At 39.9% G+C, this 17,474-nt stretch overlaps 2 protein-coding genes across 2 annotated transcripts; one reads left to right on the top strand and one right to left on the bottom strand.

Moving 5' to 3' along the window:
• The first annotated feature begins 202 nt into the window (after positions 1-202).
• cnn1b (calponin 1, basic, smooth muscle, b) lies at positions 203-13,789 on the top strand. The gene is made up of 7 exons (XM_085403136.1): positions 203-545; positions 8,291-8,412; positions 8,497-8,563; positions 9,478-9,615; positions 9,828-9,944; positions 10,259-10,402; positions 11,099-13,789. The coding sequence occupies exons 1-7, from the start codon at positions 486-488 to the stop codon at positions 11,342-11,344; spliced, it is 894 nt and encodes a 297-aa protein (XP_085259262.1). The 5' UTR covers positions 203-485; the 3' UTR covers positions 11,345-13,789.
• Positions 13,771-16,321, bottom strand: elof1 (elongation factor 1). Its single transcript, XM_085403137.1, has 4 exons — positions 16,251-16,321; positions 15,075-15,197; positions 14,933-15,003; positions 13,771-14,483 (listed from the first exon to the last, which is right to left on the bottom strand). Exons 2-4 carry the CDS (start codon positions 15,188-15,190, stop codon positions 14,419-14,421), a joined length of 252 nt encoding a protein of 83 aa, XP_085259263.1. The 5' UTR covers positions 15,191-15,197; positions 16,251-16,321; the 3' UTR covers positions 13,771-14,418.
• Between the last annotated feature and the right edge of the window lie 1,153 nt (positions 16,322-17,474).

Here is a 17,474-nt window from a genome sequence, read left to right as displayed (position 1 = left end):
AAAACAGAAATTGATCTGAACATGGCAATGACATAACTCCTTCAAACTGCATATTAACACACGTGTGAATTATCCCGGACCGGTATGAAGGTGGAAAAAGTGACACTGATTAAATCCAATACCCGAGCGGTGACATCACTCCCCTCCGTGATGGGGCTGCGTCCGGATTGGACGGAGTTCGCGGCCAATCAGAGAGCACACACATGGGAAGAGTTTTAAAAAGATTCGGAAAAGTGTTGGAAAGTTGTCCAAAAACCTCCGCCAGCAGGTCCGAGCACGACTGGGGCGAATAATAATATTATTAATAAAAAGAAAAGAAAAGGGGGGTAAAAGATACCCGCGGATTTGTTGGGGACTTTCTCTGCGTGCTTTCCCTGCCTTGTTTGGACAGAGAGCTCTAACCTGCTTCTCCATTTTTAAAGCTCCCCCCTAGCTCCACTGTAAATAGCCAAAAAAGAAAAGAAAAGAAAAGAAAACCCGACAGAATGACAACACATTTCAGGAGCGGCCCAGCCTTCGGACTCTCCGCCGAGGTCAAGAGTAAGGTATGTTTTCTTTCTTTTTTTTAATATTAGTTATCCAGAGTGTGTTTGGATGCTGTAGGTGAAGCATGGGCTCCTCTGGTGGGGGTCAGAGGTCCACAAAGGGTCAATAACAGGTTGATCTACCCAGTATAATAGCAAAGTAAACAACAAGCTCTCTGTGATTGCTGTAAATACGCAGTTTTTCCAACGAAACTGTGATACAAAGAAACAGAAGAGAGGGTTTGTGGTGGCTGCTTTTATAGTTAAGCATGTTGAAACAACTCGCAGCAAAAGACATAGAGATAAATACACCTGCTGTTGGCCTGTGGCTCTGCATCAAACAGTTGGAAAGGAACTCCTACATGTATCTTAACGTTACACCGAGAGGGTGGGGGGGGGGAGATATCATCGGTGATGTGATCTCATTCCAGTTTAATTTCAGGTTGTGTGCTTGGGAAAACCGCTGCGGTGACACACTTCTGTCTTTTGGTAAGAGATCACACCGTGAAGGAGGTGATTGTTTTTCGAGCAGAAAACAGGCTTTAGTGGCCAAATGATTCGTGCGATTATGCAGGGTCAGGGCTTTATAGTGTGCTGGAGTGAAGCACGTGGTGGAGGGAGTGCTCTGTTATTGTTGTTTGGCTGATCTCCCCTCAGAGAAATCAAAAAGTGACTGAAACATGGAAGAAGGTGATCTTACAAAGGCTGAGCTTGAAGCTGCACTGTGCAGTGAGAAAGGGGATTGAACAGAGAAATTAGATGAATGGTAAATGGCCTGTATTTATATAGCGCTTTACTAGTCCCTAAGGACCCCAAAGCGCTTTACATATCCAGTCATCCACCCATTCATACACCCATTCACACACTGGTGATGGCAAGCTACATTGTAGCCACAGCCACCCTGGGGCGCACTGACAGAGGCGAGGCTGCCGGACACTGGCGCCACCGGGCCCTCTGACCACCACCAGTAGGCAACGGGTGAAGTGTCTTGCCCAAGGACACAACGACCGAGACTGAATGAAAACTACACACACGCCAACATTAAAAACTTAGTGTATCATTAGTGAGTGTGCACCCCTCACTAATTATACTACATTAAAATTCACATCCTCCACCTTTTATGAACCTTTTCCTAGACGTAAATGGATGTGCATGTGAGAGAGCAAACTGGAAAGCAGTTCCATATAATTACATATGACACAAGTTTAACAGGAAGTATTACATTCAGTAAGCTTTGAAAGATTGTAATGATTAGGTCAGTGAGAGTATTTATTTTGGGATGTGGAATATTGTTGCTAATATACCAAATACAATATAATATATATATCACTTTGAAAAATTAATTTCTCACTATTTTGGCAGGGTGGAACGTATCTGTGTTGTGCCATTGCACATTATATTACTGATTTTTTTTTTTTTTTTTTTTTTTTTTTTTTAAACTGGCCGGATCACCTGACAAGTGTTTACTCACATTCCACCTTTAAATCAGTTTGTACCTGGGTAAGGATAAACATGCACAATCCTGATTTTCAAGCTTTTTTTTTTTTTTTTGTGTTGTCACCGTTGTGGGGAAGCTAGGCCGTGTTCACTTTGTGAGTGTGAATAAAATTACTGGGATTTTCTGCCTGTGCGGTGACAGCAGTGACTCTGTATGTTTGGATGAGTCACAGCTGCTAACAGCCAGAATGACAAAGGTCAGCCTGTGACTGTTCCAATACCCAGATCATCATCATTATAATCATCATTGCCCTGGCCTCTTCCCTGAATGGTGCCATCTCTCAGCTGTGCTTTAGTCTCATGCAGAGGTGCAGCACACTCTATGAAGCCCGCATTCCTTTCAGCAGTCAGGCTGCTATTTTACCGACACCACAGTGCAATTTCCAAGCCGATCACGTACACGCAGTGAGTGGAAATTGAGAAGTAGGGTCGTGTGTGTGTGTGTGTGTGTGTGTGTGTGTGTTGGGGGAGATATAAAATTTTTATTTAAGCCTAAGGGCTTAAATGAGAGTAATGGCGGGATGCTGCGTTCCAGCAGCGTGACATCAGAGAGGGGCAGAGATGCAGCAGAAAGACTGACAGGTACATGATCATCATCTAATGGCCTTTTATGGAGTGACTGGGCTCTGACTTGGAACGTGAGAAAGTGTGCTCACTCTAAACAGTTTACATCCAAGTCAAGAATGACAAAACACTGTCCTGATAGAACACAGGTGGACAGGAGACAGATAGGCGATAGATAGCAAAGACAAGGCCATGCCAGTAGTTCACACAGTGAATCCAAGGAGACTCGATGCAAACAAATAAATGAGGGAGGGGCGGAAATCCACATATCAGGCACTAACAGCTCAACTCGCGTATTTACACCAGCGGTTACAGCAAATAGTCTGTGATAGTGTAGCAAAGCTCTGGAGCCATTCTTGTGAGCCTGTTTAATTTTCTCTGTCACAGTCCACTGCTCGGGTCAGTACACCCAGAGTTTAGCTGCAGCAGCCCTACTTGGTTCGAACTGACCGTTAGCTTATGGTGACAAATGCTGGCAGTTTTTCCTCCTGCAAACTGCTGTGTAGGTGACGTGTGTGGCATGGCTGCTTCAGCTTACTGGCACTTTGTAGCTCTTTCCTATTGTTACACTGGTTTTTGAACTCACCACTATACAGTGCAGGGCAGTCCACATTTTTCTTATTTTCTTTTTTTTTTTATATGCGTTTTCTTAATAAATCCATGCTGTAGCCGCACAGTATGACTCCTTAAATAAAATTGGCTATAAGCTCTAAGATTATTGAATATATATTTATTTGAAGTACAAAACATCTGAAGAAAACACCAAATTAGCAGAAAATTCACTCATAAAACGAAGTGATAAATCTCAAACATGCAATACATCAATGGAGATGAAGCCAGCAATTGCTAAACCTCTTGGTCTTATTGATCCCTGTGAAAATGTTGGGGTTACTGGGGGCTTTTTCTTATTTTCCCTTTTAAGTTTATTGTTCAAAAATCTAAATTATTATAACTATAAAAGAATTAGAGCTATTGCTTTATTTCTTCTCATTTATTAATCATCCTACAATGTCTTGTTAATCCTTTATTTCGATTTTCAGGAAAGGGCCAACCCATGGTTTTAGAATCAATATACTGTAGTATTTGCCTAACTGTATATAAAGCAGACAAACATGGGCTCCACCTCAGTTATCTGCAAAACTGACTTTATATATTGATTCTGGGTGTCCCCTCAGGGATGATGATTTATTATTAAGAGTTTTTTTTCAGAGTAATTCATTTGACTTTTCACGTGACATCCTGACACACTTTGCTGACAATCTTGTACTGGTTTTTTTAGCTTCACATGCCACTATTTAACCCTTTAAAAAGAGCCGACCACCATTAATCAAATAAAAAGTTCTATTCATAAGAAATGAAATGCACCAAACTGGAGTTCAGTGCAGTCAGAAGATTTACTGCCACAGCCTTACTTGGTCTGGTATGATCAGCCACACGTGGAGCTACTTTTAGCTAATGCTGGCTAAGCTAAGACAGCTAGCATAATGTTCTGATAGCTTTTGCTATGATCTTACAGTTACTGATTCTTTTTATTTATTTATTTATTTATTGTAATTACCACTCATGGTGGAATTACAAGTGTTACATGCTCTCGATAACATCCGTCAGTATACAGTCAGATCATTTTTTGTTCTGTTTGCCTTTTCTCTCTGTGTGTTTCATGCCTAAAATAGTTTTTATTGTGGCAGTGGAGTTCGGCAATCAAAAGACAAAGCACAATTAAATCAAACACCCCCCCCCCCCCCCCCCCCCCGACTGGCAGGGGGACCTGTTGACTTGGTGTGCCTTTATCGGACATTGGGTGCCTGAATAGTCAACTCGCTGTAAAAGGGCAGATTCTGGAAAACCCAAAGGGAGAGAAGAAGGAGAGAGATTGTGAGGGAGAAATATGAGCGCAGCCAATCGAATACACAGAGCGAGACAGGCAGAGGGAGAGGGAGGAGTGTTTAGGAAAAGCTGTTTCTCCCAAGTTTGGTGTGATGGACTGGAGTCCACGCTATCCCCTGCTGCTTTGAAATACTTGTTTGTGTTGGCTGCTGATCCCAGACTGTGAAGACTTATCTGCAGAACATTCAGGGTGTGTGTGTGTGTGTGTGTGTGTGTGTGTGTGTGTGTGTGTGTGTGTGTGTGTGTGTGTGTGTGTGTGTGTGTGTGTGTGTGTGTGTGTGGTGAAGGGGTGAGGTGGGGGGGGGCAGCCTTAAACCCCCATGCCAGAATTCAAAGTATTAGGGCAGTGTGTTTATGCCAATAAGGAAATGCATGGAGAGAGAGGGAGAGGCCTGTGTGTTTCTGCATGCAGAAATGTCCACATTTCATTTTCCTTCCTGTTCTCTTTACACCTCAGCTTAGAGTATTTTTCAGTATATAGTAAGACTTTCAGATATGGAGCGTCATCCTCTGTGAGACTCTGAGGCATGAAAGAAGCTGCTATTCATGTATTTAAGGATTTGAATGTTGTATTTTAGATTACAGAGTCTACTATTCTCATACCAATTTCTCACATACAGTATCCTTATACTTTCAACTATCAGTAAGAATGATAACACTTTATTATACATATGTGTAAATTATACATAGTTTCCTGATAAATCTTTAGGAAGGCACTCCACCTTGAAATAAAACGGAGAGGCCAGTTTTCAATTAGTGCACTTAAATAATCCATCTCATACAGTAATGTGCAAAACTCTTTAGCCACTCATCATTTCTTTATATTTTACCTCCCAGGAGGCTGACTTTGTTGCCATTTATTTATTTATTTATTTATTTATTTATTTATTTATTTATTTTTATTTTAAAAAAAGAGGTCCTGAGGAATAATTTTTAAGTTCTTCAGAGTTTTTCTTTTTGTTTTTTATACTTATTTTCAGTCCCATTCTTGTACCTGACTATTTTCAGAGGAATGTTTTTGTTTAAGTCACTTAACGCTGACCTCTGAATCATCAAGCATTAAAAAGTCTTGTGTCGACACATAACAGACAACTTCCAAAAGAACCAATTTTAAATTGTATCTTTTGGCGTTTTGTTACTAGCAGCCTGTCAAAGAAACATATAATTTGTTCATGTTTCTTTTGATAAATAATAAAATAAAATTTGCCAAATATAAGAGTTTGAGGGGAATAAAATTGTATTTTTGCACTAACAAGGTGATTCACAAAAAGCTATTAGCTGAAAATGTAGCAAGCTCAGCCTGTGTGTCCTTAAAAGGAGGGACAAGTAAACAAAAGAAAGTGCTGGGTCTTAAAAAGAAAAAAAAAAAAGTTTATCTGCTGAAGATATTATTATCTAAAAGTCATTAGGAACATCAAGAAACTGGGGAAGAAATCCAGCAAAGATCTAACTCAGAACCTGAGAGATGTATCTGGTCCTTTTGCTCCATCTCATCAGAAAAGGTGTCAGTGGAAGGATGAAGGAAGGAAGTAGCCATTCTTAAAGAACCAAAACGGGAAGAAAAGGCTGGGCTATGTCACATTATACATGAAAATCAGTGGAAGCCAGTCCCATATGGAAAAGAGAGATAGATAGATAGCTATCTATCAAAAAATTATATAATGAAACTTGTATGTTTTGGATACTTACTAAAACAATGTATGAAAGTAATGAGAAAGTGGCCACTTTCATGAGTAATCACATAAGTTTTTACTATTTCTTTTCCATATGGGGTCTGATGAAGCGATAAATCTGCATTTGAAACTTTTGGTTCAGATCATCTCAATATGTATGGAGAAGGTCAGGAGAGGGGTATAACAGTGGGCGGGGTAAGCCATCTGCAAAACATGGTGGAGGTTAGGGCTACATTTCAGCTAGTGGTGTGATCTTGTCAAAAATGATGGAATTATGAATACTGAAAAAATACTGTCAAGTTTGATCCTTTTAGTACCATAGGGCAAGTATCTGATTGGCAACAGCTTCATTTTTCAGCATGACAATGCTCCCAAAGACACTGTGAATGCAGTAAAAGCATACACACACACACACACACACACTAGAGAACTTTATCACTTATGCACTCGCCTACCAAGAGCCGGGATGTCAACATTATTGAAGCAATGTGGGATCAATTTGACAGAGAATGGAACAAAAGGCAGCTAACATCAAAAAAGAGCTTTAAATGTCCTTCAAGAAGCCTAGAGAACTATTCCTGAAGCCTACTTAAAGAAATTATAGAAAGCTGCCTAAGAGAGATCAGGCTATATTGAAGAATGGTGGTCATACCAAAAGTTGACTTTCAAGCTTGTTAGAATTGTACAAACGTTACCATACAATTCTAACATGCAAACATTTTTCTTTATGTTTGCATGCTTCAATAAATTGCAGCAGCCATTTTCCCAGAAAAATATAAAGACATGAGAGGTGACTTGAGATTTTTACACATATTTCTGTCTCTCCACACGTCTACATGGAGACACAAATATATGAATAGTTGAGTGGCACATGCAGTCTGCTGAAGATTTCTCAAATTTAAAGACTAGAAAATATCAAATAAAATGTATTAGAAGAACATCTAGAGTTGAGTGTACATAAAAGACAAACTTGTGCCGCTGTGACGTCAGCACTGGTTGAAGTCTCATCTTAAAGTCTGAGTATTTTGGTTCTGATTGTGCAGTAACTTTTAGCTTCTCAAACACACATCACAGCAACTTGTCAGTCACAAAGCAGGTCTGCCTTTAAGTGTGGCCTGTTTTATCACTCTTTCTGACAATATTTGGACTTCACTATATGTTCCATAAGACTTGGAAACAAGCAATTGGAACCATATTCTCATTGAAAAAGTGTTTATGGAGGTCATAAGTCAAGGAAACCCAGCCACCGTTTTCCCATAGATTTGTAGACATCAAGGCTTCTTTGTGTTAATGGAGGACTCGACCAGTGTCCGTTTTGATTTAGTTTTAGTCTTTTGACTGAACTGTTAAATTCTTTGAGTCATAATTTAGGCTTTTAAATTCTTTTAGTTTTGGTTGACTAAATATCATTAGATGTAGTCTACAATAATCTTAAGTTGAATCAGTTTACAAAACGTAAAAGTTTGTTGTGAATTGTATAACATTTTTCTGAACACTATGCAACAGTTGGCAGTCTCTTGAGGAGAGAAGTTTCCCAGCAGATGAAGTAGAAACCTGATGGGGGGGGGATAAAACTATGACCCTATGCAGTAACCCCAACGTGACCCCCTGAATGAGGAAATATAATTAAGCCCTTCTAGCACTGCATAATTTGAAATGGTATCACTTGCAAAGTGGCCTTTCTTTATTTTGCTCTGCTTTTTTTGTGTATTTTGTTTGGATGTTTTACAGTTTTGCTCCTGGGTGAGATTGAAACTGGACCTTGTTTTAACTAGGTCCCAAGACTAAACGGAGGCTTCTAATACCCATGTCCTTGCACTTTCTCAGCGTGCCTGGAGAACATTGTCTTAGATGAATATTTACAGCTTGTACACAGTTACATTGTTCTGGTCAGAGCAGGCACAGTCTAATACGCACTAAATACAATATAAATGTTTAATGTATATATGATCCACTGGATATTATTTCACTGTAGACACACATTAATGCCTCTTTGTTCTTCTACAGGGCCCATAAAAGGGCAAGCTGTCTTATTTTTATTTATTTAATTATTTAATGTCTTACTGTTTTGAATCAATAAAACCAGAAAAAATCTAAATTCATATCATGTTTGAGCGATCATCTCTGCTCTGTTCTGCTTCTCAGCTTGCAGGAAAATATGACCCACATAAGGAAGAGGAGCTGAGACTGTGGATTGAAGATGTGACTGGCAAAAGGACTGGGGACAGCTTCATGGATAGCCTGAAAGATGGAGTACTATTGTGCGAGTGAGTGGATGGACGCCACCTTGTTTTTGTTTTTTTAAAGCAGGAACTTTCTTCAAATCTCTCTCTCGCTCTGTCTTTTTGTAGGCTCATAAATGCTCTCCAGCCGGGCTCTGTGAAAAAGATCAACCACTCCAGTCAAAACTGGCACCAGGTAATGCTCCAGCTCTCAAAACTCAGGCCTGTTTTCCACACCGAGTGGAACTCGTCTCCCGCACTGGCACTGACAACAAAGACTTTTATTTACCTTCCATAAAGTAGCTTCCATATCAAATGAGGCTCATCTTAGCACAGCTTTTATTAGCCTAGTATTGGACCAGGAAAAAGCAAACAGAGCTCTTAAGCGTTGATTAAAACGCCTTTCAGAAAGTTCTCGCTGTGATATTGACACTGCCGCACATGCACACAGACCGTCACACAGTCGCACTCTCCAAGGGCATGGGCGCAAATCGAGAGTCAATATTTAGCAAAAGGTATTGAGCTTGAATCTTAATACTTGGCCCTGGTGCCAAGGTAAGCTGACTGCCCACGAGCTGTAGCCTCAGTTCCGACATGAGATCACAAAAAAAGGCGAATAAGATCATTTCTGAAATTGCAGAGCTTCTTGTGTTACAAGATGGCAACCGTCACAGATTTTTTCTGTTGTTATGCAAGGTTTTATTCTAGGAAAAAAAACACAGGATCTACTCAGACATTTGTAAAAGGCATGCATTGCTTATGAAATTCTGGGCCGGTAACATAAGAGTTTAAAATAATAATAATTTGGTTGATATGCTGATAGATATTTTCATTGTTGATTTTGTTTGTATTGTTTGCATCCCATCATTTGTACCAGGGGAAACAAAGAAATCTAGTTTTAAAAAAAATTCAAGGACCTTTCAGATCTTTTATTACATTATTTTTGGACATTCTGAATTTTGCTGAATGTCACTATTTGCCGATAGCAAATGGGCTGACAGCTGTCAGCAGGGCCAGACTGGCCAGTACCATTGTTCTGCCAATATATCCAGGCATGTATAAATGCCCAAAAGATCTTATTCCAGCCTGTATTCTTGCTCTTTCTCTCAGCTGGAAAACATAGGGAATTTCGTCCGTGCCATCACGGAGTACGGCCTGAAGCCACACGACATCTTTGAGGCCAACGATCTGTTTGAGAATGTCAACCACACTCAGGTCCAGTGCACACTCATCGCTCTGGCTGGAATGGTGAGGGCGGCGGTGCACACACATTCACATACGTCGGCATCTCGCTGAAATCACCACTGGCTGCACATTATTATTTGATCTTGATACTTTTTTTTTTTTTGCTTAGATTTCCATGGCAACAGCATGGATCTAATAAAAGCAATGTGGGTATGAAAAGTGCATTCTTATTACCACCATTTTTCCTTTCTGTCACCACCACTTCTGTCTCTCAGGCCAAGTCCAAAGGTTTCCACTCGAAGTACGATATAGGCGTGAAGTACGCAGAGAAACAGCAGCGGCGCTTCGCTCCCGAGAAGCTCAGGGAGGGACGTAACATCATAGGCCTGCAGGTCAGAGTGGCAAAAAGGCTAAACGTGTAATGTACTGTGTTATGGCCAAGCTGTCATGGTGCAGTGTTGTTCTGCTGGCCAAGCCTGTTCTCAGTGTGTTGTTATTGTGCCCCCTGCTGGATTCTTGCTGAATGAATATTCCCCAAACAGTCTTCTCAACTTTTTAACAACAAACAAGGAACCGGAATGGACCGGTCAATAACCACACCTCATACGTGATCCTAAAGTGTGATGTTTTTGGAGACACTCCAAAGAATAACTGTGGCAACTACATTGCATGTCATGTAAATCCTGTCTTTTTCCTCTGTATTTAGATGGGCACTAACCAGTTTGCCAGTCAAAAGGGCATGACCTCTTACGGGACACGACGCCATTTGTATGATGCCAAAATAGGCATGGACACCCCTGACCAATCTACTATCAGCCTACAGATGGGTACCAACAAGGGAGCCAGCCAGGTGGGAAGAGATGTATAATTTTAGACTAAAGTAACACTTGTTCACTACACAGTTTCTTGGCGATATAGCTCTAGCATGGTTAGTATGTATTATCGTTTTTAAAATGTATCTTGAAATGAACAAAATCCCTTTTATTGTTGCATCAAAGAGATAAAATGTTATTACACAAAATATATACACTTATTAAAAAGACACATTAGAAACATGTTAGGTGAAACTGCAACTTGAGTTGATCTGACAGGGTTTAGTCTAACCAATAGTTGCTGCACTCCTGCAAGCCACTTTGCAACCCACCTCCATCCTCAGTTCCTACATTTCATACTGTGTCCGATCTAAGTGATTGCACATCTGTTGCCAGTACTGCCCTCCCTCATTTGCCTTTTTGTGCATATACATGGAACTCCAAACAGTCATATCACAGATTTGATGACTGTTCTTTCTTTGACTAATGTGGTTCTGACTGGACTATCTTATTATAAGGACACTTAGTGAATCACATCCTCGTGCTTGTTGACTGTTTTTTAATAGCATTTGGAGGACTAAGACACGTCAGGCTGAGATATAGAGAAATTGATTGCTCAGATCACTTCATTAGTTTTGGTGGATTCTTTGGATTTGTTAACACATCTGTCATGAATGCAACGGTATAGTGTATTTACACCGCTGCGCCCTCCATCTTGCTTTTCTCTGCTACAGTCCGGCATGACGGCTCCAGGAACCAGGAGGCATATTTTTGACAAGAACCTGAAGCTGGAGGACTGTGACACCACCACAATCTCTCTGCAGATGGGCACCAACAAAGGGGCCTCTCAACAGGGCATGACCACTTATGGCCTGCCCCGCCAAGTCTACGACAACAAGTACTGCATCAACCCCACTGAGGCCAACTGCAACAACGGGAGCGAGGTGGAGTTTGATGGCTACAACCAGTACTCTGACTAAGGGGAAAAACCATGGACAGCAGCATCCTCCATCCCACCTCCCTCTCCCTCACCCCAACCCCAGCCCCCACCCCCCCACCTTTTTTTTTTTTTTTTCGCTTTTACTTTAGACAGCCAGCCGCGACTGTCCTTGCGACGATCAGACCTTTCAGATCGATTGACGTCATTGTCTGCTTCATTTCCCGTCTTTTATAAACAAGTTTTTGACTCTTCAGCTTATTGTTTGGCTTTCCGTGAGTAAAAGAGAAGAAATGTGTTTACACTGACCTTCCGTCACAAAAAAAATGTGGTGGCCAAGTTCAGTCACTCTAGTTAATGATGTTATTGTTACAGCTAAAAATAACCACGCTCTGAAGTGGAGACTTTTTGATCTTTGATCTTTTGCAATTTATAGTTTTTTGTTTTTTTTTTGTTTTTTTTCCCTAAAGCTTTTTATACTTGCATCGTAATTTAGAAAAAAAAATTTTTTTTTACCCCCGTGTAACCAGTCCAGTTTGAACATAATGAAGCAAAATATGCAAAGTTCCTGGAGGGCAAACAAGTTGGTGCTATTGAACTTCGACCCAGTTGGAACACGTCCACATTAAGAGCTCTGCAGGCTCCAGGATACCACTCCTTTGGATGACACACAAGCTCTGGGTCCACAGACTGATCGCGATGCGCAGCTTTTGTGCGGACATTGCTTTTCTTTTTTTTCTTTTTTTTTCACCGCGAGCACCTGCGCTAACCAATAGTCATGTTAAGTTTGCTAAATTACCCATTGTGCCATTTTTGCAGGGCTCATTTACATGGCTTGTTGTGGAGCATTTCAGAGTTTGTTTACTGAGAAAGTCTTTTTTTTAAAAAGGTTCTGAGAGACACGGTGCACTGGTTTTTATAAAGGAGTACGTGCAGGTGTGGTGGTATCCAGATTGAAGTTTGGTACGTGGTCACCAGTTGTTTTTGCACTGCAAAAAATAGTCCTGTAATATTTCGACTTTTGGGAACTTTAGCTTTACTGTTGCACTTCTACCTGGCCACACGCCACCAGTGTTGGAATGATGCCCGAACAATTAGTTACACATTCGAGCACCTAAACTTAAATATTTTCCATTTGATGACACTCCTGCTGTACAGTCCAGATAGTGTTTTCCTTTTTACTTCATATATTTATTAGCTATACTTAAAGAATAAAACACAGATACAGTTTACCACACACAGGGGGATATTTTTCATAAGCAGGACCTATAATGAAGTATTATTTATTTTTTGTCCACCACTGGCTGTGAAAAGCAACAGCAAAGCAGACCCATGCGCTTGCAGATATATCCTTATGTGAGTCATGACAAATATGCAGAATTTTTAAAGCTTCTGCAACATACTGTCTAACCCACCGAATGTCTTGAATGTAACGTTATTTGTAAAGCTAGAGGTCCCACTGCCTATCACAGGGTTCATGATATGTGCACAGGGTGTCTGCTTGTATAAGCAAGTTAAATTTCTTGCTTACATTTTAAACTTAAAGATTTTTTTTTTTTTTAAATCCCAGTTTAAATAAAATCATACATGTGATGGAAAAGTGAGAATATGCTCTCTAGATAACCTCACTGACGTCAGTTTGGACAGAACTGTTGGCCAGGCCTGCTACCCTACTATTTTTATGTCAAAACGACTGCTGCAAACTAGGACTGCTGTCCAAAACGAAACAGTCTATATACACACACACACACACACACACACACACACACACACACACACGCGCGCGCGCACAGCACAGTTTGTATAAGCACCAAGACTGTTATTTTAAATAAATAGTTTAGCAGGTGGATAACACAGCTATCACCTCTTCATCACACGAAGAACCTACCCATCAAAGATGGCCGTGCCTTTAATAAGTTAAGTTAGCTATTGTATGTACTCTTCCCATTAACCATTAATGCACTCAAAAACAGCATGAAAGAGGAAGTGACCTTCAGGTTCAGTCGAATTGTTCGATCTGAGGGGGCAAATCTGGCAGCATTACGTGCTGGAGATTGTTGGGGCGGAATAACCCGAGAACATTTAAATCCCGTTTGAGCTCAATTTCAAACTGTTCGCTACTTTCAGCTGTCTGGCTTTCAGACTGGCTTTGGATTACAGAAAGTGGTGCATGCTTTTTCTCCTCTCAGCTCCCCATCATTCAAAAGCTTCCATGATTTATAAGTGGTAGAGGTGTGCCATCTAGTGTTGTACAAGCTTTACAATCTAGCTAAGAATGTAGTGTTTTTTGTTTTATTTTTTTAAATGGCATATAAATTTTTCATCATCACTAACGCGCTGATACTGGCACTGACAAGTACAGATTCATTAACATTTCACCCTGACATGCTGGCTCCTGGTTTCTTTATCAATATGCTTTTCACTAAACATGAAACATTCATAAACATTTGTGCAATAAAAACACACAAAGCATTTTCGTGACTTTATTTTCTTACTACTGTCAGCAACTTGAAGTACACAAATACATCAAAGTAGTGTACGAGAGATACATAAAGTGATTTTGTTTTTGTCTGTTTGTTTGTTTGTTTTTTTTAAGGAAAATCTAGCAGTAAAAATATAAATTGGTCCAAAAGGAAAAAAATGTTTTCAGTGCAATAGTGACACAGTTGGGGGAAAATAAAGAAAATCTACATGTGACAAGTTATTCTGATTGTGTCACCAGAATCTAAATATGTCAACATCTAGATGCTAAATAAATCTTTGAAACGATCTAAGAGAAGATATAAAGAAATATTTCATAGGTTATATTTTAAACTATTATATAACAATTTGGTCCGAAAGAAGGGAAGGTTAAGTCCTACAATAGTTCACTAACATAAGATATGAAAACATTTACATTGATCTTTTTATAGCTACATGTTACTGTCAGAAGAACATGGCCACACTCTGGCCCAGCCAGAGTAATGTGTCATAATCAGCAAGAAAAAAAACAAACCTAAAAGGAACTAAGAACACCAGGTGACTCAAGAGAAAAACAAAATGTTTGCTACATTGTGCTAGCTCAACAGAAATTACTTCAAGAAGCAGAAATTGAGGTTAGAAGGTCAGTTAGGAATGCTACTGGTTGGCTGCTTCACAGGCATCGATCCAGTCACTGTAGACGTCCACCGGCTCGGACAGATCTATTGAGAAAAGGTTAAGGACCAAACCAAGTGCTCAAAAATTCAACATACACATGCTGCATCAAAGATCAACTTAAATGTATTACTTTAAATGAAAGTACTTTATGTGCATGTGCATCCAGAACTGTATTCAAGTGCAGAGTGTATTTAACCTTCCAAGGTCTAAGTCATCATCACAGACAAACCCAACCCTAACTCTATGCAATCACATGTCTGTGTCACAAGTCATGGCAGCCAGAGAACAAGGAAAGTAATCGTTCAAGTGATTAGTTTAAAAAAAAAAAAAAGTATGTTTTCCCTTTTCCCAAAATATAAAGTTGGGGTCGAGTAACCACCTCTGATAACTTAGACCTCGGAGAGTTAATACTTTTTGAAATATACTTCTAAATAAAAAGCAAAATCAAACATCCCTGGCAGCAAGCAGCATCTTTTGTTGATTAAAAGGATACATGTTATGGGAGTCTGAAACTCCTCCAAGCAAACGCTGCAGGATATAATTCCAGTGTTGCGGGTTCGTTCCCTAGGAGACAGTTACTTTAGGCAGGATGTCCCCGATGCATGAATGTTTCAAGAATTTGGAGCGATACTTACATTTTGACATCGCAGGATTTCTCGTGATTGCAAAAAGGGCAAGTGAACTGGGTGTCCAGGTTACCTGTCATTTTCTTCTTGGGAGGTGGCTTTCTTTTTGACTTTCTGCGGCCCATTATATCTCTGTAGACAAAAAAAACAAAAAAAAAAACACAGGTGTTTCCATTACGCTTTCACATTCCATTTCGTTTAGAAGATTTTCTTAGACATGTATCTGTGTGTCCTGCCTAACTTATGTGATCCATGTTATCTGACTAGTCACTGCAGTGGTGTCTTGCACTCACATGGACTTTGAAGTTGTGTTTATGCGCCTTTACATTGATCTCATACGATTTTATTGCTTGGTGTGTTTTTATATTCAACATAGTCACACAGTATATAAACACTTTATCTGCATTGTTGCAAGTATGGCTGTTATAAAACAACTTTTCTGACTAGTATAAGTAGACAGCAACTATTAGTTACTATCCTATATGAGCAGCTAAGATTAGCAAAAACCATAATACAAAACACGAACTTGAAATGTTGATTAAAATTGCAATCAATTATTTACTTTCATCTGCTATAGATTATTTTTTTTAGAGAAAGTCTTGGACTAAAATTTCTCCGAATTTCCAAGTTAAGCCTGAGTGTACATTCGTTTAAAATGTCCCCACAGGAAACTCGTTTTTCCGATTATTTCAACACCACATGAATCTTTCACATATTGTACTAAACAGAGACGGCTCTAACCCATCACTTACATAGCTTACTGTTAACACAGCAGACAGTGCAATCCCAGCACGCAGCTGCTTATCAGTAAAGGTTTATTTTCCAAAACAATGACTGCCGCGAGATGTGGGTTACTTAAAATATCTTAGAAACGATAACCAACGCTGTTGCCAATGTGTAAACAAAACCTGAAATGTGTTTTATTATAGTCATAGCTTCGAGGTGTGGACACTCCTCCAAAGAGCTAAAATAATAACAGAGGGGATGCGGAGATGCTCGCTCTATAAACGCCAAAAAGCTAGGGCTATATGTTAGCAGCTAACATGCTGCTGTCATGTAGGAGGATTCTGACTGACGCAAAAAGTTGCTTTCCGAAACAACCTAGAAGGTAACCGGTAAACACAAAGTGCGCTTCTCTGCACTACAGCTTTTGACATTTGAGCGACGACGAGACGGTTGTCTTACCAACGAGATGTCTTTCGGCAGAGGATGCTCCGCTCTTCAACTTGGTACAGATGCAGCGTCTCACTGAGGACGCTTCTGATTGGTTAGGTGGGAGTTTGGTCAGGCTTTTGATTGGCTGTCTTCTGGGGGTCCAATAGTGGATCTGCCTCCAGATTGATAAACAAGCTGATACTGTAGATTAGGGACATCAAACCGCCCCGGACTCAACAACCGGGCCAACAAAGGACTGGACTGCTTTGTAAAATGTGAAGGAGGGCTGAAATTTTGGACTTGTACCTGTATTTTCGTAAATTTTACAGCTTTCCCTCCTGATAAACACACCCCACCGTGACCATTAAAACCACACCACCGTAATTAAATAATAGATAAATACTTAAATGGCAGAAAAGTTTTTTTTTGGGTTTTTTTAATCTACTCTAGAAATGTGGGGTCCACAGTATAAAAACGACATTTTACATGAATTAGAACTACTTTCAGTTTTACAAAGGACCACCTAGGTTATAAGAAATCAGCAGATTTTCTGTAGTTTTACATATTTATTTGTTGCAGTTTAATCCCAACTGCAATCATGCTCGCAGATTTCTTTCAATCACTTTCAATCACTGCTGTTTATAGGGTTGAGGGAAACCTTCAGTCAGCTGAGGCTGAAGAAGTCACTTGGATGAGTTACGAAACGTTTTTCCCACTTAAAGCGCTACGTACAGATGAGCAGAATCAACCACAGCAATTTCTCCGTCATGTAGAAAAATGTCTAAATTGCACTTCTTTTTCTGATATTAGGATATCCCCGTGATTAAAGCTTTTGTAATAGAAAGAGGTGTTTCATTGGTCGAGATGATGGTAAAATCATGTGGTAAAATGACTTTGACATCACATATGTAGACTACTGTAGATCATATAGTTCTGTATATGAATCAGTAAAGTAACTTTTCACTTACGTAGAACATGATATTAACTGTGGCGCTGCTGGGATTTGCACCCAGCATCTCCTCTTTGCATTTTAACCCCCTATGACACAGCACCTTCTACAGATTACTTTGCAGTGCTCTCCTGGTGCTGAAAAGTGTCCTTAAATAAAAGTAGGGGTTTTTTTTTTTTTATTTAAAAAGCACTCCAGTACTCATGAAAGCACTCCAATCAAAATGTACTCTGAGAAAACATTACACATTACATCCTCCAAAGGGTGTTGAACACTACTGCAAAGAAAATGTGAAAGTATGTAAG

This window comes from Rhamphochromis longiceps, linkage group LG4, assembly GCF_057381845.1.
Source record: "Rhamphochromis longiceps isolate RC_006_pf linkage group LG4, R_longiceps_female_GT1.1, whole genome shotgun sequence".
Classification (NCBI taxonomy): domain Eukaryota; kingdom Metazoa; phylum Chordata; class Actinopteri; order Cichliformes; family Cichlidae; genus Rhamphochromis; species Rhamphochromis longiceps.
Note: the sequence above shows the minus strand (reverse complement) of the source record. Positions and strands in the feature narration are given on the sequence as shown.

Coding starts and splice junctions, on each gene's coding strand:
- cnn1b (XM_085403136.1), top strand. CDS start 486: ATGACAACACATTTCAGGAGCGGCCCAGCCTTCGGACTCTCCGCCGAG. Junction 546..8,290: donor CCGCCGAGGTCAAGAGTAAG/GTATGTTTTCTT, acceptor TCTGCTTCTCAG/CTTGCAGGAAAATATGACCC. Junction 10,403..11,098: donor CCAACAAGGGAGCCAGCCAG/GTGGGAAGAGAT, acceptor TCTCTGCTACAG/TCCGGCATGACGGCTCCAGG.
- elof1 (XM_085403137.1), bottom strand. CDS start 15,190: ATGGGCCGCAGAAAGTCAAAAAGAAAGCCACCTCCCAAGAAGAAAATG. Junction 15,004..15,074: donor AAATCCTGCGATGTCAAAAT/GTAAGTATCGCT, acceptor ACTGTCTCCTAG/GGAACGAACCCGCAACACTG. Junction 14,484..14,932: donor GTTTCAGACTCCCATAACAT/GTATCCTTTTAA, acceptor TTTTCTCAATAG/ATCTGTCCGAGCCGGTGGAC.